At 46.3% G+C, this 16,937-nt stretch overlaps 1 protein-coding gene across 7 annotated transcripts in view; it reads right to left on the bottom strand.

Annotated features, from left to right (window-relative positions):
• Positions 1-16,937, bottom strand: part of LOC149307933 (disabled homolog 2-interacting protein-like) — a 142,621-nt gene that overhangs the window by 90,170 nt on the left and 35,514 nt on the right. For all 7 annotated transcript variants that reach the window (XM_089534646.1, XM_089534650.1, XM_089534647.1 and 4 more), the window contains exon 2: positions 9,304-9,407. In XM_089534646.1, the coding sequence (XP_089390772.1) occupies positions 9,304-9,407 (104 nt within the window). The remainder of the gene's footprint in view (positions 1-9,303; positions 9,408-16,937) is intronic.

Below are 16,937 nucleotides of genomic sequence, written 5' to 3'. Positions count from 1 at the left end.
ATCTTCTCTAGTTCTTTCATGGTTGCCCTCCATACTTAACCTTCTTCTGATTTCCTGACTGCAATCCCCATTTCTATCCATGTTTGATCCCAGGTAGGAGAACTCTTTTGCTACTTCTATTTCTTCATTGGCTAAGTTGAACTTGTGAAGGTCCTCAGTGTTCATTCTTTTTGTTTTCGTTCTGTTCAACATTAAGCCTGCCTTTGCACTTTCTCCCTTGATCTTCCTTAGTAGTTGTTCCAGGTCTGGGAGGTTTCCGGCTAGTATTCTGGTGTCGTCTGCGTAGCTCAGGTTGTTGCCATTCCTTCCTCCTATTTCCACTCCTCCTCCTTCTGTGTCCAAGCCTGCTTTTCTTACAATATCTTCTGCATATAAGTTGAACAAGTCGGCTGATAAGATGCAGCCTTGTCTGACTCCTTTTCCAAATGCAGCCTTACAGGTTTTTAATAAAAAGCCATGCTTTGACTGATGCTGGAAGCAGCACAGTGTTGGAGCCAGATGGGCTTCCAAAGGGAGGGTTTTCCACAACCAAGGCCGCCTTCTCTTCTTCACAGACCTCTCTCTCTAGTTTGGGCCATGCTTTTGTTGTGCGTTTTCAAGTTGTTTCCTACTTACAGCAACCTGAAGGCAAACCTATTTAAACCAGAACCTGTATCAATGGTTGATATCTGCATTTTGGGGCCTGTTTTATCCCCCTTCCTCTGCAAGACATCAGACGATCCAGACACTTGAAACATTAACCAGTTTGTGTTATTTCCAAAATCAGCCTGATCAGTTTTGCGCCTAAGCATCCTCCTGTTTTCTGTAGGGAATGTGGGGGGATTTTATTCTCTGGCGGAGAGCACTAGATCCAAATCAGAGCGATGCTTTTGAAACCCAGACACAGGCAGGAGAGGGAAGGAAGACGGCGCCGTTGAGATTAAAGGAGATAATAATCACCAGCTGACAGAAATTTATTCACACTCCTATAAATCTAAACTTCTACAACACTCTCCTTCGAGCATCATCCTCTTTTCCGCTCGAGGACTTGCTGTCGGTGGTGAATCATTATGACTGCCCTGGTTTCCCCACCATTCCCATCTTTAAAGGGCGGATGTCACTTGCGGAGGGATGAACAAGAGGAAATTTATGGGAGAAATGTTGGTGGAGGTGCCCACTTCCGGTTCGAGGAGACCCTTTGCCCGGTCCTAGTTCAGAGGTAAATTGGAAAGGTAGACTCTTCTGCAACCTGGAGTTCCCATTCCACCATCTTGACTCCGAATTAGCCCTCAACAAACCTTTTGTTTGTTATTGTTTGTCGGTTATGTTTATTATATTTGTTATGCGATCAAGTCATATCATATGCAATCAAATACACACACACCTATAAACATTACCCTTATTTTCATCCTTTTTTCCAGTGGGGCAGGGACAGGGAAATTAAACCAAATCAGTATGTTGGGGTGAGTTTTGGAAGTGGTCAAAGTGACTTTGGGGTGGGTTTTGTTCCTTAAATTTAATTATGGGATGATAGGGGGGCTTTGAGGGTGTTATAGAAGCATGCGAACCCACAAAAAGCTGTATTTTCCCCACCTCTGAAGCATAAAGAGCCCCAGAAGCCCCGGAGTGCTTTTCCAAAGTTTGAAATAATAGTAGAATTCCCAGAAACTTTTTAAAAAGAAAAGTGTATTTATCCAAATTTCTACCCAGAGCTTCCGGAATTAAGTGAGGCCCCGGGTCTCATCTTCTCCTGCAAAATCCATTCCTCGCTCTGCAGGGCTGTCTTTTTTGGTTTTCATTTTTTAATATATCCAGTCACTCTGACAATGTTTAATAAACGCAGCCTGTTTTCCTTTTTAAATTTTTTTATTTTAATCTGATAAGCAAAGTGTGCCGAGAAGCCTCTGTTTCTGACAATTGCATAACTATTGAGCCGTCTTCTCCGGGAGAAGCTGGAGGAAGATGGCACCGGAGCAACATATTATCTTCAGTAATTTAATTGCTGAGTCCCCGGGGAAAGACGCATGTTCACAACACATAACCAAAATGCGGGTATCGTTTGGGCAATCCATCAATCTCCGGTGCCCCTTTGGCTTCGCCTCCTCCTGCCCACCTTCCCTTCCGCATGCAAACATTTGCCTTTTCCCATCTGCGAGCAAAATGCATAGATTTTGTGGCAATCAAGGTTAGTCTTCTTCTCCTCTTTCCTCCCACCTCTTCTCTTGCCATCCCACGTTTTTATCCCCGCTTGTTAGGGACGGATTGAAGGCACGGTTCAGTTTTATGGACCTTATCTCCATGCTTAACCTTCTTACATTGCAAGGAAAAGTCAGGGAGACTCCATAACTATTCTCAGATCATCTGCTAATAATTCTGATTTGCACTGATGTCTGATGGACTAATGTATGGCGCAAGCTGCTTTGGGATAAAAGTGGGATATAAAAAAATAAGGAACAGAATAAGTGGCCACTGGATCTGTTGCATTTGCCCACCTCTGTCTATTTACTGCCTTCTGGATGTTTATCACCCCATCAATCCTTATACCAACCATGTAAGGTAGGCCAAAATTATCATCAATGCAGATGAAGAAAGGGATGGAGGGAAGAAAAGGAAGCAAGGGTGGGCAAAATAGGGCCCTCCAAATGTTGCTGGGCTGCAAGACCCATCAGCCCCTAGCCAGCATAACCAATGGTTTAGGTCAAATGCATCTGAGGAAGTAGACTTAAGTCTAGGAAAGCTTATGCTGCCAATCTCTTTCTTTCAGCAAGTTTCAAAGGTGCAACAAGATCTCTCTACTCATTATCACTATTATTATTACATCTAAATGCATCTAAGGAAATCGACAGAAGTCTAGGAAAGCTGATGTTGCCAACTTCTTCCTTTCAGTGAGTCTCAAAGGTGCTGCAAGACCTTACTATATACTGATCCTATACAGCTATGTCATTGAACGCTATCACAAGGGTGTAGGATGATGGGAGCTGCAATCCAACCTCTGGAAGGCCACCCATTTCCTGCCCTCTACACAGTCTTGAATGTAGAGGCAAGGTGCAAATGGGATCTCAATGAGCTCCAGGCTTGTTCTTTCCAAAAGCACCCAAGGGACAGAAGCAGTGTCTGGGTTTCAGACTAGAGACGGTGAGTTTGTATTGGAACAAATGAAAAACCGAACGGAGAAAGAGCCCATTGCCTCGGTTCAATCTTAATTCTTCTGCGAAAGGCATGACTGGAGAGGACTTATGGGACTTCCTACTCACACTCCTTCATACAACCAGAGCTTTAAGTGTTACTTTCAAGAGAGTGCTTTGTTATAAAATGCTACTCCTTGCAAAGCTATCTATCTATCTATCTATCTTGCATGATTGATAAAGGAGAAGGTAGGAAGCATATGGTTGAATGGATGGTGTAGCGGGTAGAGTAGAAATTAGCAAATGGAAGGTTAAAATTAAGAGAGGGATAAGTAAGTAGTAAAAGGTAAGCCTAAGTGAAGGAGGAAGGAGTGGAAAGGGAGAGAAAAGTCGAGAAGATGGACAGAGAAGTAGGCCGCGTAGAGAGTGGAGAGAAAGAGAAGAGAAGGATGGAAAGAAGATAGAAGAAGTAGATGGATGGAAGGATTAAGGAATAATGGAGAGGTGTAGCAGTGTGAATTATGGAGGATTGTTGGAGGATTGTACATTTGTTTGATGTTTGTTGTGTAAATTGTTTAATAAAAATTAGTTAAAAAAGAAAATCCCAGGATTCCATAGGCTGCAGCTTCAGCAGTTGAAGCAGAATTAGAGTTCTCTGCAACGGTGAGAAGGGGCCTCTGGTCCAAGGCAGCTTTGTAACCCTGGCTTTGATCAAGGAATGAATGGGATGCAAATACTTGTTTTGATTTAAAACAAGAAATGGAATATATCTCCAAAGAAGGAGGGGGATTTTGTGGCTCCTTTGCACCATCCGCTTGGTTGGATTAGCATCGCCATCACAGCCGCCATGATCATTGCTGTGAGAGCGTGAAGCCCAGGAGCATCCACATGGAGACTCATGTCCATGCATGTGTGTGTGTGTGTGTGTGTGTATCCACTGCCCACCCGCCGCCCTGGCTCCTCTCTTTTCAGAATGCATCGAACTGCAGGGAAAAAGGCACGGAACGGAGGAGAAACTGGATCCTGTCACCATGGAAACTGAAATTGGGAAGAGTAGACAGAAATCAATGTCACCTCGACGTGGAAAAGAGAGACGTGGCACGGCAGAGAGACCGAGGGAAAGGAACGAAGGGGAGAGAGGGGAGGCACAAAGCGACACTCTTGCAAGGTTGTCCCCAGGCCCAAGGCTGCCCCAAAACAGTGTCTTAACTCTTCTAGAACATGGCCACAGAGCCTGAACTCCCCCCCCCTCAAACCCAATAGCTACATTTATATTCACAACAACCCTGTGAGGTAGGGTCAGGTTGAGCGAGAGTGAGCGGCCCAAGGCTGCCCAGTGCGTTGCATGACCCAATGAAGACTCAAAACTGCACCTCTGGCCTTTCAATGGCTACACAATGTTGGCCGTCTTACTGGCTGCAGAAGCAGTAGTTGCTAAACAGAGAGCTTGGAACTATTGAGATTTTGGACTACAACTCCCAGAATCCCCCCAGTGCCCATGCTGGATAGGGGATTCAGAGAAGGATAGGCCAATACTGCAATGGTTCCAAGCCTTGATACTTAATAAATTGCCATGCAACCAGACTCAAACTGCGGCATGATGCATAAACACAGATGGGCATAATATATAGCCCATGAACAGGGGAAGGCCTGGATTTAGAGGGCTGGAGAATGTGTTTGTGTGTGTTTGTATTTCTGTGTGCCATCTCTATCCTTTGGGCATTTGCTCCTCCAGAGAGGATGAACCCTCCTGAGAGCAATATTTAAACAACCTCTTGGCAGGCTGTCATGCCAAATCCGCAAGGATCCGCCGGTCCCCCGTCCGACCCGTGCCGAAAGGTGGCGAGGAAATGTCAAGTGTTATTACCGCAATTATGATTCCACACACATTGATCAAAACGAATAAAATGAGGATTAATATTCCTTATTAGCTCTCCCTGCAGCCTGGCTTTTGAACTGCCTTTTCCCCGGTGGGCTCTAGGAAATGAAAGATAATTTAATATTTCTGATGTGGCACCATAGGGATGGCGGCCGGGAGGAAGGAAGGAAGGAAGGAAGGAAGGAAGGAAGGAAGGGAGAGAGGAAGGAAGGAAGGAAGGAAGGAAGGAAGAGAGAGAGAGAGAGAGGAAGGAAGGAAGGAAGGAAGGAAGGAAGGAAGGAAGGAAGGAAGGATGGAAGGAGGCATTCTCTGGCATGTCAACGAGCTTCTCAGTCCTTTCCCAGAGGGGCATTTCGGATCCCCACACTCTCCAAATTTCTCAAACGAAACATGGACCATCAACAACTCTCCAACTCGGCTGGGACAGTCCTGATCAATCCTCAGCCATGCCACCTTTTTAGCTGCTTTTGAAATGTTCCCTAAAAGCCGGGAGCTGTCCAGCATCTCTTGGTGGAGCTGTCCAGAGAAGGACACCTCACTACTTCTCTGGCCAATTGGTTTTAGGTCAAGAGAGACATATTAAAGGCAGCTTAAAAAGTGGGGTGGCAAAGAGATACCTAACCAGGATTGCTGTAGGGTATGCTGTACACCAATGATACCCAAACTTTGGTTCTCCAGGTGTTTTGGACTTCATCTCCAGAAGCCATCTTGGCCAATGGTCTGGAATTCTGGGAACTGAAGTCCAAAACACCTGGAAGGCCAGAGTCTGGGAATCAGTGCTTTACAAAGACCAGCCTCATGGACACATGGTTGATACTGAGCTGGCTTGGCAACAGCCACAAATGGTCCCATCCTGATGTGTCAAAACTCCAGTAACTCTGATCTCAGCAAATATATCAGCACATTGCTTTGAGAGATCACTGATGGACGGGGACAAAATAATGCAAGAAATGCAAGAAATCATAAAAACATTATCAACTGCTGCAAAAGTGCAGCTGAGGTAGGCCTGGCGCTCAAACCGCAACTGTGTTCTGTATCTAACAGGCCCTTTATTTCTAGAAATGGGAAAGGTGCGACTTTGGTCCTCTAAATGAGCAGAGAAATAGAGCAGAAAAAGGCACCCGGGTGGAGGAATTGGGGACAGATAGACGGATAGAGACTCAGCGCCTGCTCCAAGGCCGGCTCTGCCAGTGAGTAAGTCTGCTCCATGGCCATCCTCTCTTCCTTGGCAGGAGCCTTCTTAGCAGCCAGACCCACTCCTGGCGACCATCATCTCACAGTCGGGGTGGGGATGCGGGAGATCTATAGCTCCGCTGCGCCCGATCTGTTCAGTAAAACGGGTCAGCCGCCCCAAGCGCTGTCGCTTGTCATTGCTGTCTCCCAACCTGATGCGCATGACAAACCGGTGGCGGGTTTTTGCAGCCCTGAAGTCTGTCAAGGGCCTTGTGTCTCATAGCTCCCTCATTTAATCCTTGCAGACCAGGGCTGTTGGGGAGAGGCTGCGTCAAAGGCAGCGGGAGGGGAAAATGTTGGGGATGCTGTCACCTGGATGTCCTCCAGTTTGAACCTGCGCAGAGGAGGGCAGCGAGGAATCCTCCCTTGCTTCGCAGCTTGCATGGCAGGGGGGTTGGATCTGATGGCCCTTGAGGTCTCTTCCAACTCTATGATCCTATGAAGTTTATCACATGAAGGAGATTGGGAGTTTATCCCGTGAATATCCCAGAAAAATTGCATAATTACATGTAATGATTTCATACAACATTGCACAAAACCCACCATTAAAGTGGTCTGAAAGAAGCATTAATGTGCATCTTTATATTTTTGGAATTTCAGCAACAATGCATTTCTGATATCACTTCATTTGCGCAATTGTATGTGATCATCATTTGTGCACTGACTCACCATTTCCGCTTCATTTGCAGGATGCTTTAAATGCGCTTTAATCTCTCTTTAGTGTCAAAATCAGCCCCAGTGTGATGAACTCCTATGATTCTTTATTGCTTGTGCCCACTTGGCTCTAACAGGCCCAACTAGTCTAATATCCTATTCCTTTGCAGAGGAAAAAATCTCCCATAATGCCCCAATGGCCATGTTGGTTGGTTTGGAGGTTCCCTGTTTTCAGGAATAGCTGGCGACCCTGTTTTTTGGCCAAACCTTGACCCTGGCAGCCTTGAGTGCTATTGTCCAACTTCATCCCATCTCTGGATCTTCTGCCTTTTATGCAACAGCACCGACTGAACCCAGCAATGATATCTCCACCAAAATATCTCTACCAAAATGATTTGCATGTAATTCCTCCCTGACATCGAAATCCAGTGGCTGTTGACACTCTATTGATAATCGTTTTCTGTTTATGTATCATTAAGGATAATGTTCCCATTCTCCTTAAAAAAAAAATCAATCCCCTCCATTTTTTTTCTTTAAAAGGGAAAAAAAGGAGAAGGGAGAAGAAGAGGCTTGGAAACAGGGGAAGGAGTCGTCCGTAGCCCCAAATTACAGTAATTTTCCCTTCTGGTTCGAGCGGTTTAGTAAACAATTAGGTTTCAATTAAAGAGCGGGTGCTCATGCTGAGAGGTGCGCCGGTTCGTTCCATCTGAGCTCTCTCTTTGGAAGCCGCGCGAGGCAGAAATCCTCCGCGAGAAATTCGTACTATTAAAATATAATTTACTCGGATGCATTTTGCTGAGGAAGGGAGGGGAGGGCAGCAATTTGAAACTAAATGCCGCAAAACTTGTCTGTATATGATATTGCGATGAGCATACTGGCAATTTCCTTCCATCTCTCGCAGGGTCTGGGGTCCTCAGGAGGATGCAAAACTCAGCCCAGCATCCAGGAGCTGGGTCCAGAAAACATCGTTTTGGGGAGCAATGCAGGGCTTTCCTTTATGGGAGACACGGGGGCACATCCTAAGCAGCAAATCTGGGGTGACTTTGGATAAAATGATTGTGAAAAACCCAAGGGGAGAGGGCTGGACCATGGAGTCGGAGTCAGACTCAAAAGCAATGGATGGGATGGAGTCGGTAGACATGGACCATCTCCACGTCTAGTTTCAAAACAAACAATTATAATATTATTACATGCTAACTATATCATTTTGTACTTATATTTTCCACTTAATCGAATAAATGTAGACTCACAGAAGAGTCGGAAGGGACCAGAATGGCAAGAAGACACATATAAACCATCCCTGAAAGATATTTTATATTCTACCAGTTTAAGTAGCAGGAAGATTCATGTGGTGGTTAGGAAATGCCTTGTGCTATTATTTTACTACGGCAAATTGTTATTGGTATTGTTGCTGTTGTTGTGTACCTTTAAGTCATTTCCAACATTAAGGTGAACTTATCAGAAAGTGAAACGGACAGATTTGCTCACCTAGGCCCAGGGTTTCTTTGCTTAGCTCTTCAAATACTGGGTTAAATCCCTCTGTATTCAACTAGCTCTGAACTAGAGTTGCCACCTATTTTTTCCCTGAGAGGCTCCTCTGTCTTTAACAGCTATAAAGCCAAAAGATATCACAAGGTTTTCTCCATTCCAGGGACATCTATTCCTATTGAACTGCAGCGCAAATGGAATGGACTCATTTGCCAACATTCACACATGGAATTAACAAGAGATTAAAATAGAATGCAGAGGTGAATGTGAAACTGACAGATTTTTCCAACCCTCCATCCATCCAAATTCAAAAACAGCTAGCATGATCACAAATGACCACAAAAGATCACAAATCCAAGCAAATGTGAATCCTCATGCCTTTGCACCAGAGGTTCTTCACCATCAGATGGAACATATCTCTCTGGTTCCTTGACTTTAAACCATCCCTGTCCATAGCTATTAGGTTGCTTTGGCCCCATTCACACTATGAAATAATTCGGTTTGGAAACCGGGTTATTTCCCTGTAGTTCAGACTTGCACCCATTCTACTCGGTGCAGTTTGGGGGGACGGATGGACCAAAAAGCCCATTGTATAATTACTGGTGCATTTAGCATTGCCTTAACGGTTCTGTTTTTTCAGACCGCAACAATCAGCATCTTCAATAGTCTTAGTAAGCTATCCGATTGATTTGGATTGCACAGCCACTGTTCAGGAAATGGAGGCACCTCCATTTTGATCCGAAACGGTGGCTAATGGAAACTTTAGACTGGATTTAAATGCCATGGAGAGATTTTGAATCAATTCACAGACGCAGATCTCTTCGTGCAAAAAACATAAGTGTGACTGGCCCCTTTGAATCTTTGCACAGTTTCTAGAGCCAACCTGTGTGTCTCTTGCAGTCAGATCTGATCCAGAAGGAGAAAGAAAGAGGTTTATGCACTCACCGTGACCCGAAATGGCGTCGTCCCAGCCGGCTCCATACTGGGGTTCCTCTCTGCCCCCGCGCTGGGCATGCCCCGTTTCTGCCCAGTCCTTTCTGGTGGGGACTCTGTAAAATGAGGGGGAAAAGGAGATTTAGAAGAAGAGAATATCACACTAGAAATTGGTAGGGGTGAATATGTGTGTGTTTGTGAACAACAGCAACAGCACATCCCTGCTGCAAGTGGGCCATGCTCCAGGCAGCCTGCACCCCTGGGAAAAACCACTTGCAAATGAGTGAAAAGCAAAGCCACTAAGTGTGTTTCTTTCAGTCTGTCGCTTAGGATGCTGAGGTTTTCTGGCTACTTGCGCAATGGAGTTGCAAGACAGAATCCTTCCAAGAAGAAAGCGGAAGGCACAGGCATCAGACACAGTTGGTGGCTTCTCAGTCTTTCTCACTCTCTCTCTCTCTCTGGGGTAAACCTATTCTGGATTTCAGTCCAAACTTTAAAGGCGCTATCCAAGGTTGGGTGCTCAGCATTCAGGCTTTCTCACTCTGGCTTCAAAGGTTGGCAGTAGAGCGTCGATTTGGGCTTGCCAATGGACTGGCCTCCAGAGCAGATTTGGAGGCCTAAGGCAGGTATAGAGAACGCCAGAATCCTAAAGTTGGAAGGGGCCCTATGGGTCTTCAGGTCCTTCCAGCACAACCTTCAGCAGTGAGTCCCAAACTCTTGCTTTCCAGGTGTTTTGGACTTTGGCTCCCAGAATTCCAGACCACTGGCCAAAACGGCTGAGGCTTCTGGGACCTGAAGTCCAAAAACATCTGGAAGGCCAGAGTTTGGGAATAACTGAACATCCCCAACAGTTGGGAACCTCCCAGCCTCTTTTTGAAGATGTCCAGAGAAGGTCGCCTCACCATCTCTCTAGGCCTGTGGTCCCCAAACGTTGGTCCTCTAAATGTTTTGGACTTCAAGTCCCAGAATTCCATGCGGTTGGTCAAACTACCTGGGGCTTGTGGTAGTTAAAGTCCAAAACGCCTGGAGGACCAAAGACTGGGAATCACTGCTCTAGGCAATTAGTTCCTTTGCTGAAGTGATCTCACTGTTGAGATGTTCCTTACAATGTTCAATCGAACTCTACCCTCCTGGGACTTAAAACCATTAGACCTGGCCTTAAAACAAGCCTGTCCTTTCTCCCTACGACATCCATGGGGTATTTAAAGAGGGCAACCATGTCACTCTTCACCAAGATGATAATGCCCAGGTCCTTTGACCTCTCCCCATACATTTTGTCCTCTATCCCCTTATCATCCCCATTGCCCTTCTCTGAACTTGCTCCGTCCGAATGCAATTTCTGCCAGTCCCTGTTGGCACCCTTGTTCTCCTGCTATTTGGGACCAGTTGTAGGTCCTGCAAGGTTTTCCATGGCAGCCATGTATATCATCTCATAGCAAGCCAGGAGGCCGTTCGCTCACCAGCAATCGACCGAGCCGCTGTGATGTCACAGAATGCGCAATTGTTTTGCAGGGGAAATTCAGCTATGAAAGATGGGAAGCTGTTGTTGCTGGGAGGCCATGGCCGATTTGTCCATCTGGGTCCTTTTTTTAGGGGGGGAATCTCACAGAGAATCAAGAGAGAGAAAAGGACGTTGGGCAATACAAAAAAGCAAGAAAGATTCAATCTGACAGATCGCGGCCAATATTTGATGACTCACAAGTCTGTTGTTGTTCCAAAAAAAATCATACAACAGCAACAAAAGACACACCACCGAGGAAGGGGTCCAAAATTCTCTTCCTCTGGATTCCTCCCCAGCTTTTGGAAGGACAAGTTATCCAGTCTTGCAGCCGCAATGGAAACGACACATTCTTCTGTTCAGGTATTTATTTTTCAAAAATCCAAATTGTATGCCACAGAAAACACACAAGTCCAGCACAGCTGCCACACTGTTTGTTTTTCCTGTCTCCTACAATCCATGCTCCACTCCAAGGCATCAGAGTTGTGGAGGCACACAATGGCTAACGCACCGCAACAGTCCAAAAGCAAACAAGTTTATTGAGCTCGCAGCTTCTGATTAATGAGGGAGAGGACTCTGTGATGTTGACGCAGTAATCTGCGGAGGAATCATTCCAGTACATGGCTCTCCTGCCAACTTTACATCGCAATTGTTTTCCCTGCAGGTATTTTGGGAAAGTCACCTGGAAGAAAGTTCCACTCAAGGTTGGATTTTGGACTACGATTCACAGAATCCCGCAACCAAGATGGTCACAACAGAGCTTGCAAGAGTTACGTTTTGGACTACAGTTCCCAGAATCCCCTAATGGCCGTGCTTTTTCATGGAATCCCAGAACAAGTTACTTTTCCAAGGCTCGGGTCTCTATACAAAACCCCCTTGGCCTTGAGGAATACTGACAGTCAGGAGTTGCAGGGCACCAGTCCCTTTAACAAGAAATAAAATCTAACATTCTCACTTGGTTTCCTCAGACCATCAGTATGCAAAAGGGGCGAGAGAGTGAGAGGCGCGCAGGAGGCATTACTAATCATTGCGCTAAGCTAAACATCCCCAAATATCGTACAATATTTCATGGGCGGGCGTGCCTGATCACAAATATTATGACATTGCCGTGACCCCCAGCCGGGGAGCAGAAAACACTTGCTTCTGCCAACACTTTGCAGGGAAATTTAAAATCACATCAGGGCTGGAGGAAGACAGAGGAAGAAGGGAGACACTACACACAGGAGGCACAACACACACAAATACACAGGGCCAGCTGAAGGAGTGCAGTGGCAACCTCTGCTTCAAAGCAGCTGGAAGCACTTGCCACGTCGACTCTGACAAAGGGCAATTTTGGCTATACTGTTTGTCCCCTTTATATACCTTCCATTTGCTCCAGTTAATTAATCCTCTGCCGTCCCACTTTTCCAGCTGCTTTTCAAATGCCCCAGTTTCTCCTCCCACTTCCCCCTTTTTGTCATCAGCATATTTCAATTGCTGCAAACTGAGTTCAAAGTGCAAAAGGAGTTTGCACTCCATTAACAAAATATGAGGGAAAGGAGAAGGCAAAATCAGGCCCTTCCCAATAGCCTCAGGCAAAGGCAAACTGCTGCAACCTCTGCTTGCTTCCTCATTCCTAACTTTTGCCATCTTTACCACTCAGATGTTACTTGGCCGCACATGTCCCGGGTTTCATTTGAGCTCAGCTGACCAGGAAGGACAAGGCTTTGCCGCCACCTCCCATCAATTCCCATGTGCACATTTATAATTTTGAATATCTCTTATTTTTCATGGTGTAGGAACCTATCCCCCTTTCCCTCCATGACACTGCTTCCTCTGGTCCCAAATTTTCTGCCAAAGAAGTCATGCCCAGGAACACATCCAGTTTGTTAAGTGATCTATATCTGTATTACTGGGATGCGGGGAGGTGTTTTGCAAAAGCATCCCCCCTGCAATGTTGGTAAAATGAGACCCAACTTTCTCCAACACACTTGAAAGCAGCTGACTACAGTAGTTTTGGGGTCACAGAATGGACTATGTGGCATGCCACCTTTCCCTCCAACACTTTGCTGTTGCCTCCCAGCATCTGGTGCCTGAAGCGACTGCCTTAGTCTAGGTCCACATTGTTGCACAGCCCCTGATGACAACCCTGAGCCACAAGATGTCTGGAGCAGCAAATGTCCCATGGAGGGCTCTCCTTTGGAGGCCACCGCAACAGAGACATCAGCCGTCGTTTCTGAAATATTCCATGTTGGGTTCAGTCGCATAGAACAGGAGCACTAAGCGGACCCCGGGAATAATAAGCCCTCCGTTTCTTGGCACATGCCTCCCCTGTTCTGTCGTATTAGCGACGCTCCCTAGTGACACACTCGAGTCTCAAAAGGCGTCACTTGTAAAAACTCCCAGCTCTGAAATTACATTTTGGCAGTGCCACTTGAAAGCGAGCGGCACACATCTCCCAGACCAAGGCTTGGGCAAGCACCGGAGCTTCAGTCAGAAAAAGCTGGCATAGAAAAGTCGGCCTTCGTCACCGGCGATCCCTGTCCTTCCCAATGGCATTTCACCCAGGCCCTTGTAAGCCCCCCGTCCCAGCTCCTTCTTGGTATTATTATTATTACTCCCAAGAGGAATTGGCTTTCACATCCTGACCGCTGGCATCTCTAATCCCTTCTTTACAGGCTGTTAACCTGACTGGTATCCGAAGCCATCCGTGTCATTATGGAGAGATTTGGAAGGGTTTTAAGTTAATAACACACCGTGGAACTGGTGGACGGCAAATGCCAACCCAGGCCGCTAAGCCCCCCGGAATCAGCTATGATCTGGAGCCAATAAATGGACAAATGAAGGTATAATCTGTGCTTCTGCTGCAAGATGCAAGAAGGATGTCCGCTTGCAAGGAAGGAGGGAAAGGTGGCGCGTCTGATGAGGCCGGGCGCCTCTGGCAATGTCGCTCGGCTGTCCATTAATAACTACCCAGTTGGCTTATGGAGTCTCACGTCTCAGAGAGGCTCACGCATGGACAGCAGCCAGAAGAAGACAGTGATGGGAACCCAAACAAGGCAGACTCATCTGCGCTGTCTCCCCAATTCTCAGGAGAAAAGGACCAGCAGCAGCTGTCTGGGGTGTGCAAAGGTTTTAAAAATTCATGCCAGGACCATCATCTCATGCAAGCCTGGCTGACCATGGGTAATGGTTTCTTTAAATGTGTTGTTACGAATTGTACTGTCATGTTATTAATATGTATTGTTATCTATATAGAGATATCAAGAGATTTGGCTCCATCCCATTTGAAAGCCAGATTGGAAGCCAGTCAAGGGCTGTGATGGCACCCAAAATGTAGGGCAGGCTAACTTGGGTCATTCTTTCAGACTCGCAATCCAGCCATGACTTTGGGCCTCTGGTATCAACAGGTTCCAGGTTTGACCTCACCCGACTGCTAAACATTCTTCCTAAGCAGCTTCCCAAAGGACGAAGTAGGTTGGCATGCTTCAAAGAAAGAAACAAAAGTTAAAAGGGCAATGTATGTAAATCACTGGCATCTGTTGGGGAAAGCAGTGTGCAGAGGCCTCTCTCTCTCTCAGTCTCTCAAAGCAAAGTTTTGCACTCAAGTTGGAAGGAATTTGTCCCTGCAAAAGTTACAGCCCCAGTGTCCCCTTGGAAAGCCACTCACCGGAGGGTCAGAAAGGCATGTGCCATGATGCCCCAGGCAATCTCAAAAGGAGTCGAGCAGCAGCGGGGCGGAGGGGTGACTTCATCAGGTGCCGGGATGGAACTCTGCGCCAACTCTGGAACACTGTTGGGCCCCGGAAAAGTGGAGAGGCCAATGGGTTGCGCAGGTAGACAGGGAAAGTGCAGGCCACTTCCCAGCAAACACCTCTGGACTGCAGTAGTCTAACTTAGACTCTTTGTACAAATTATTATTCATGCAGTTGGAAAGCAAAGAATGCCTGCCCAACTTGCCGTGCAAGCTCTGCTTCGGCTCAAAAGCACGCCCAGCCAATGAAAGGCAGGCTGAGCCGTCATCTGATGCTTGCGCCCGCTTTGATCCACTGGGTAGGAAGATCCTGACACCTTCAGCTCTCTTGAAAAAGGGGTGGAGGTGGCATTTCCACAGAGCAAGCTGGAACCGGACGGACCGGTCCCTTCCTTTCCCTGCCAGAGACTGACTCTTCATTGCCTTTCTCTGAGCTCAGGTGCTTCCTCCCAAGGCACCTGGCTCCCAAACAATACCATTGCTTTCTGTGGGTCCCTTGCAAAGCAATTGACCTCTATATGGTTACTGTCTTTAAACAGGGAACTAATGAGGGACAGCAGAGAGATGAAAAGGGACCCCCAAACCTCCTTCTCCAGCTCTGTCCCCTTCCTCTTTCATTTCTTTTCCCTCTCAGCAATTTGGCTGTTTCGGCTGTTTCCATGAAACTCTAATGCAGTGCTTCTCAAACTTAGGTTTTCCATTTCAGCTTCCAAAAGTCCCAGCCAGCATGGCCAATGGTTGGGGATTCTAGGAACTGAAGTCCCAAGGGACCAACATTTGATAAGCATTGCTCTAAGGTGCCAGGTACATGGGGATGACGGAAGGTAAGAAATTATTACCACCCACCCAATTTTTCTTCTTCTCAGGACTGCTTTAAATACCTAAGTCTCCATGTCTTCCAGGGATTTAATAATAATAATAATAATACATTTTATTTATAGACCGCTATTCCGCAATGATCATAGCGGTGTACAGTAAAAATTGAATACAATACAAATACAAGGTGACAAAGGAGGGAGGGGCCTCTTCCTTCAGGCAGTCCCTGATGTTGCTGGATCTGCCTGATCTCTCCCTCTGAGGCCAAGATGACAGTTGAGGAGGGGGGCCACAATGCTAGCAAGATGGCAAAACCGCCTCTAACTATTTCTTGCCTATGAAATTCATGGAGTCGCCGTAAGTTGACAGGTGAACTGAAGGCATTGGCAGATTTCACAATGAAACGCCTGCCCTTTGTTTTGCAAAACCAAAGGCCAAGTTCCTCCTTGAAGACATTGGCATGGAGTGCTTTGCCTGGATTTCCCCCAGATATACACCCAGCATCCCATTGAAACCAGGCCCTAAATAGGCATTTAAAAAAGATCCCGGATGGATCCCGTCCCATTCTCCTCTGAGGATGAGTGTTGTGAGGACATGTGTCACATCCTGATGCTTTGTTGCCATGTCACCAACCTCCTCCATGGGATGCGGATCACAAAACCCAGCCTTTCCCACGACTTTCCCATGAAATTAAGCCGCTGCTTCGCTAGAGGGCACTAACACTGCTTGAGTCACTAAGGCCAAAAGGAGAGAGGGAGGAAGGAAGGAAGGAAAGAAGGAACGGAAAGAAGAAAAAGCCCTGTTGCGTCTTTCTGTACTAAGTGGCAGGCCAGGGCTGCCATCATCTCATGCTAAGGATGCAAAGCGATTCCGTCCTTGGAAGTGAGGATGGGAAATTTCAAGCGTTTTCTCCCTACTGCGCGAGACTGTGAGGGTTTTTGTGCATCTTCCATTCGTTCCCTTGCATTTCGGGATTATTACTTTCTTGGCAAAAATTCCACAAAGTTTATGTTTTTGCATTAAAAAACAACATTGTGTTTTGTGCAACACATATTGTTACTTTTACAAAACTAGAAATATCAGAAACAACTAAAGGAGGAGAAAAAAGAACAAGTATTTTTGTTCATGCTCTGGGGTGAAAAATTGTGCCGCAGTTAACAATACACACACACACACACACACACACACACACACAGTCGGCCCTTCTTATACACGGATTTAAGCATACACGGTTTGAAAATGTTCCAAAAAAGTATAAATTTACCTTGATTTTCCATTTTTATAAGGGACAACATTTTGCTATGTCATTATATGTAATGGGACTTGAGCATACACGGATTTTGTTATACATGGGAGATCTTGGAACCAAACCCCAGCGTATAACAAGGGTCCACTCTGTGTGTGTGTGTGTGTGTGTGTGTGTGTGTGTGTGTGTGTGTATATGGACAGGGCACTTCAACACATCCTTCTTTGCCAGGGATAAGAAAATACCCCCATGTAATGAATTTTTGCTAGTGTGAAGATGGCTTTCACGGCTGGCATCCATAGTTCTTTGTGGGTTTTTCAGGCTACGTGGCTGTGTTTGAGAAGAGTTTATTC

The sequence above is a fragment of the Sceloporus occidentalis genome, unplaced genomic scaffold, assembly GCF_023333645.1.
Source record: "Sceloporus occidentalis isolate IW3139 unplaced genomic scaffold, rSceOcc1.0.p SCAF_8, whole genome shotgun sequence".
NCBI classification, from domain to species: domain Eukaryota; kingdom Metazoa; phylum Chordata; class Lepidosauria; order Squamata; family Phrynosomatidae; genus Sceloporus; species Sceloporus occidentalis.
Note: the sequence above shows the minus strand (reverse complement) of the source record. Positions and strands in the feature narration are given on the sequence as shown.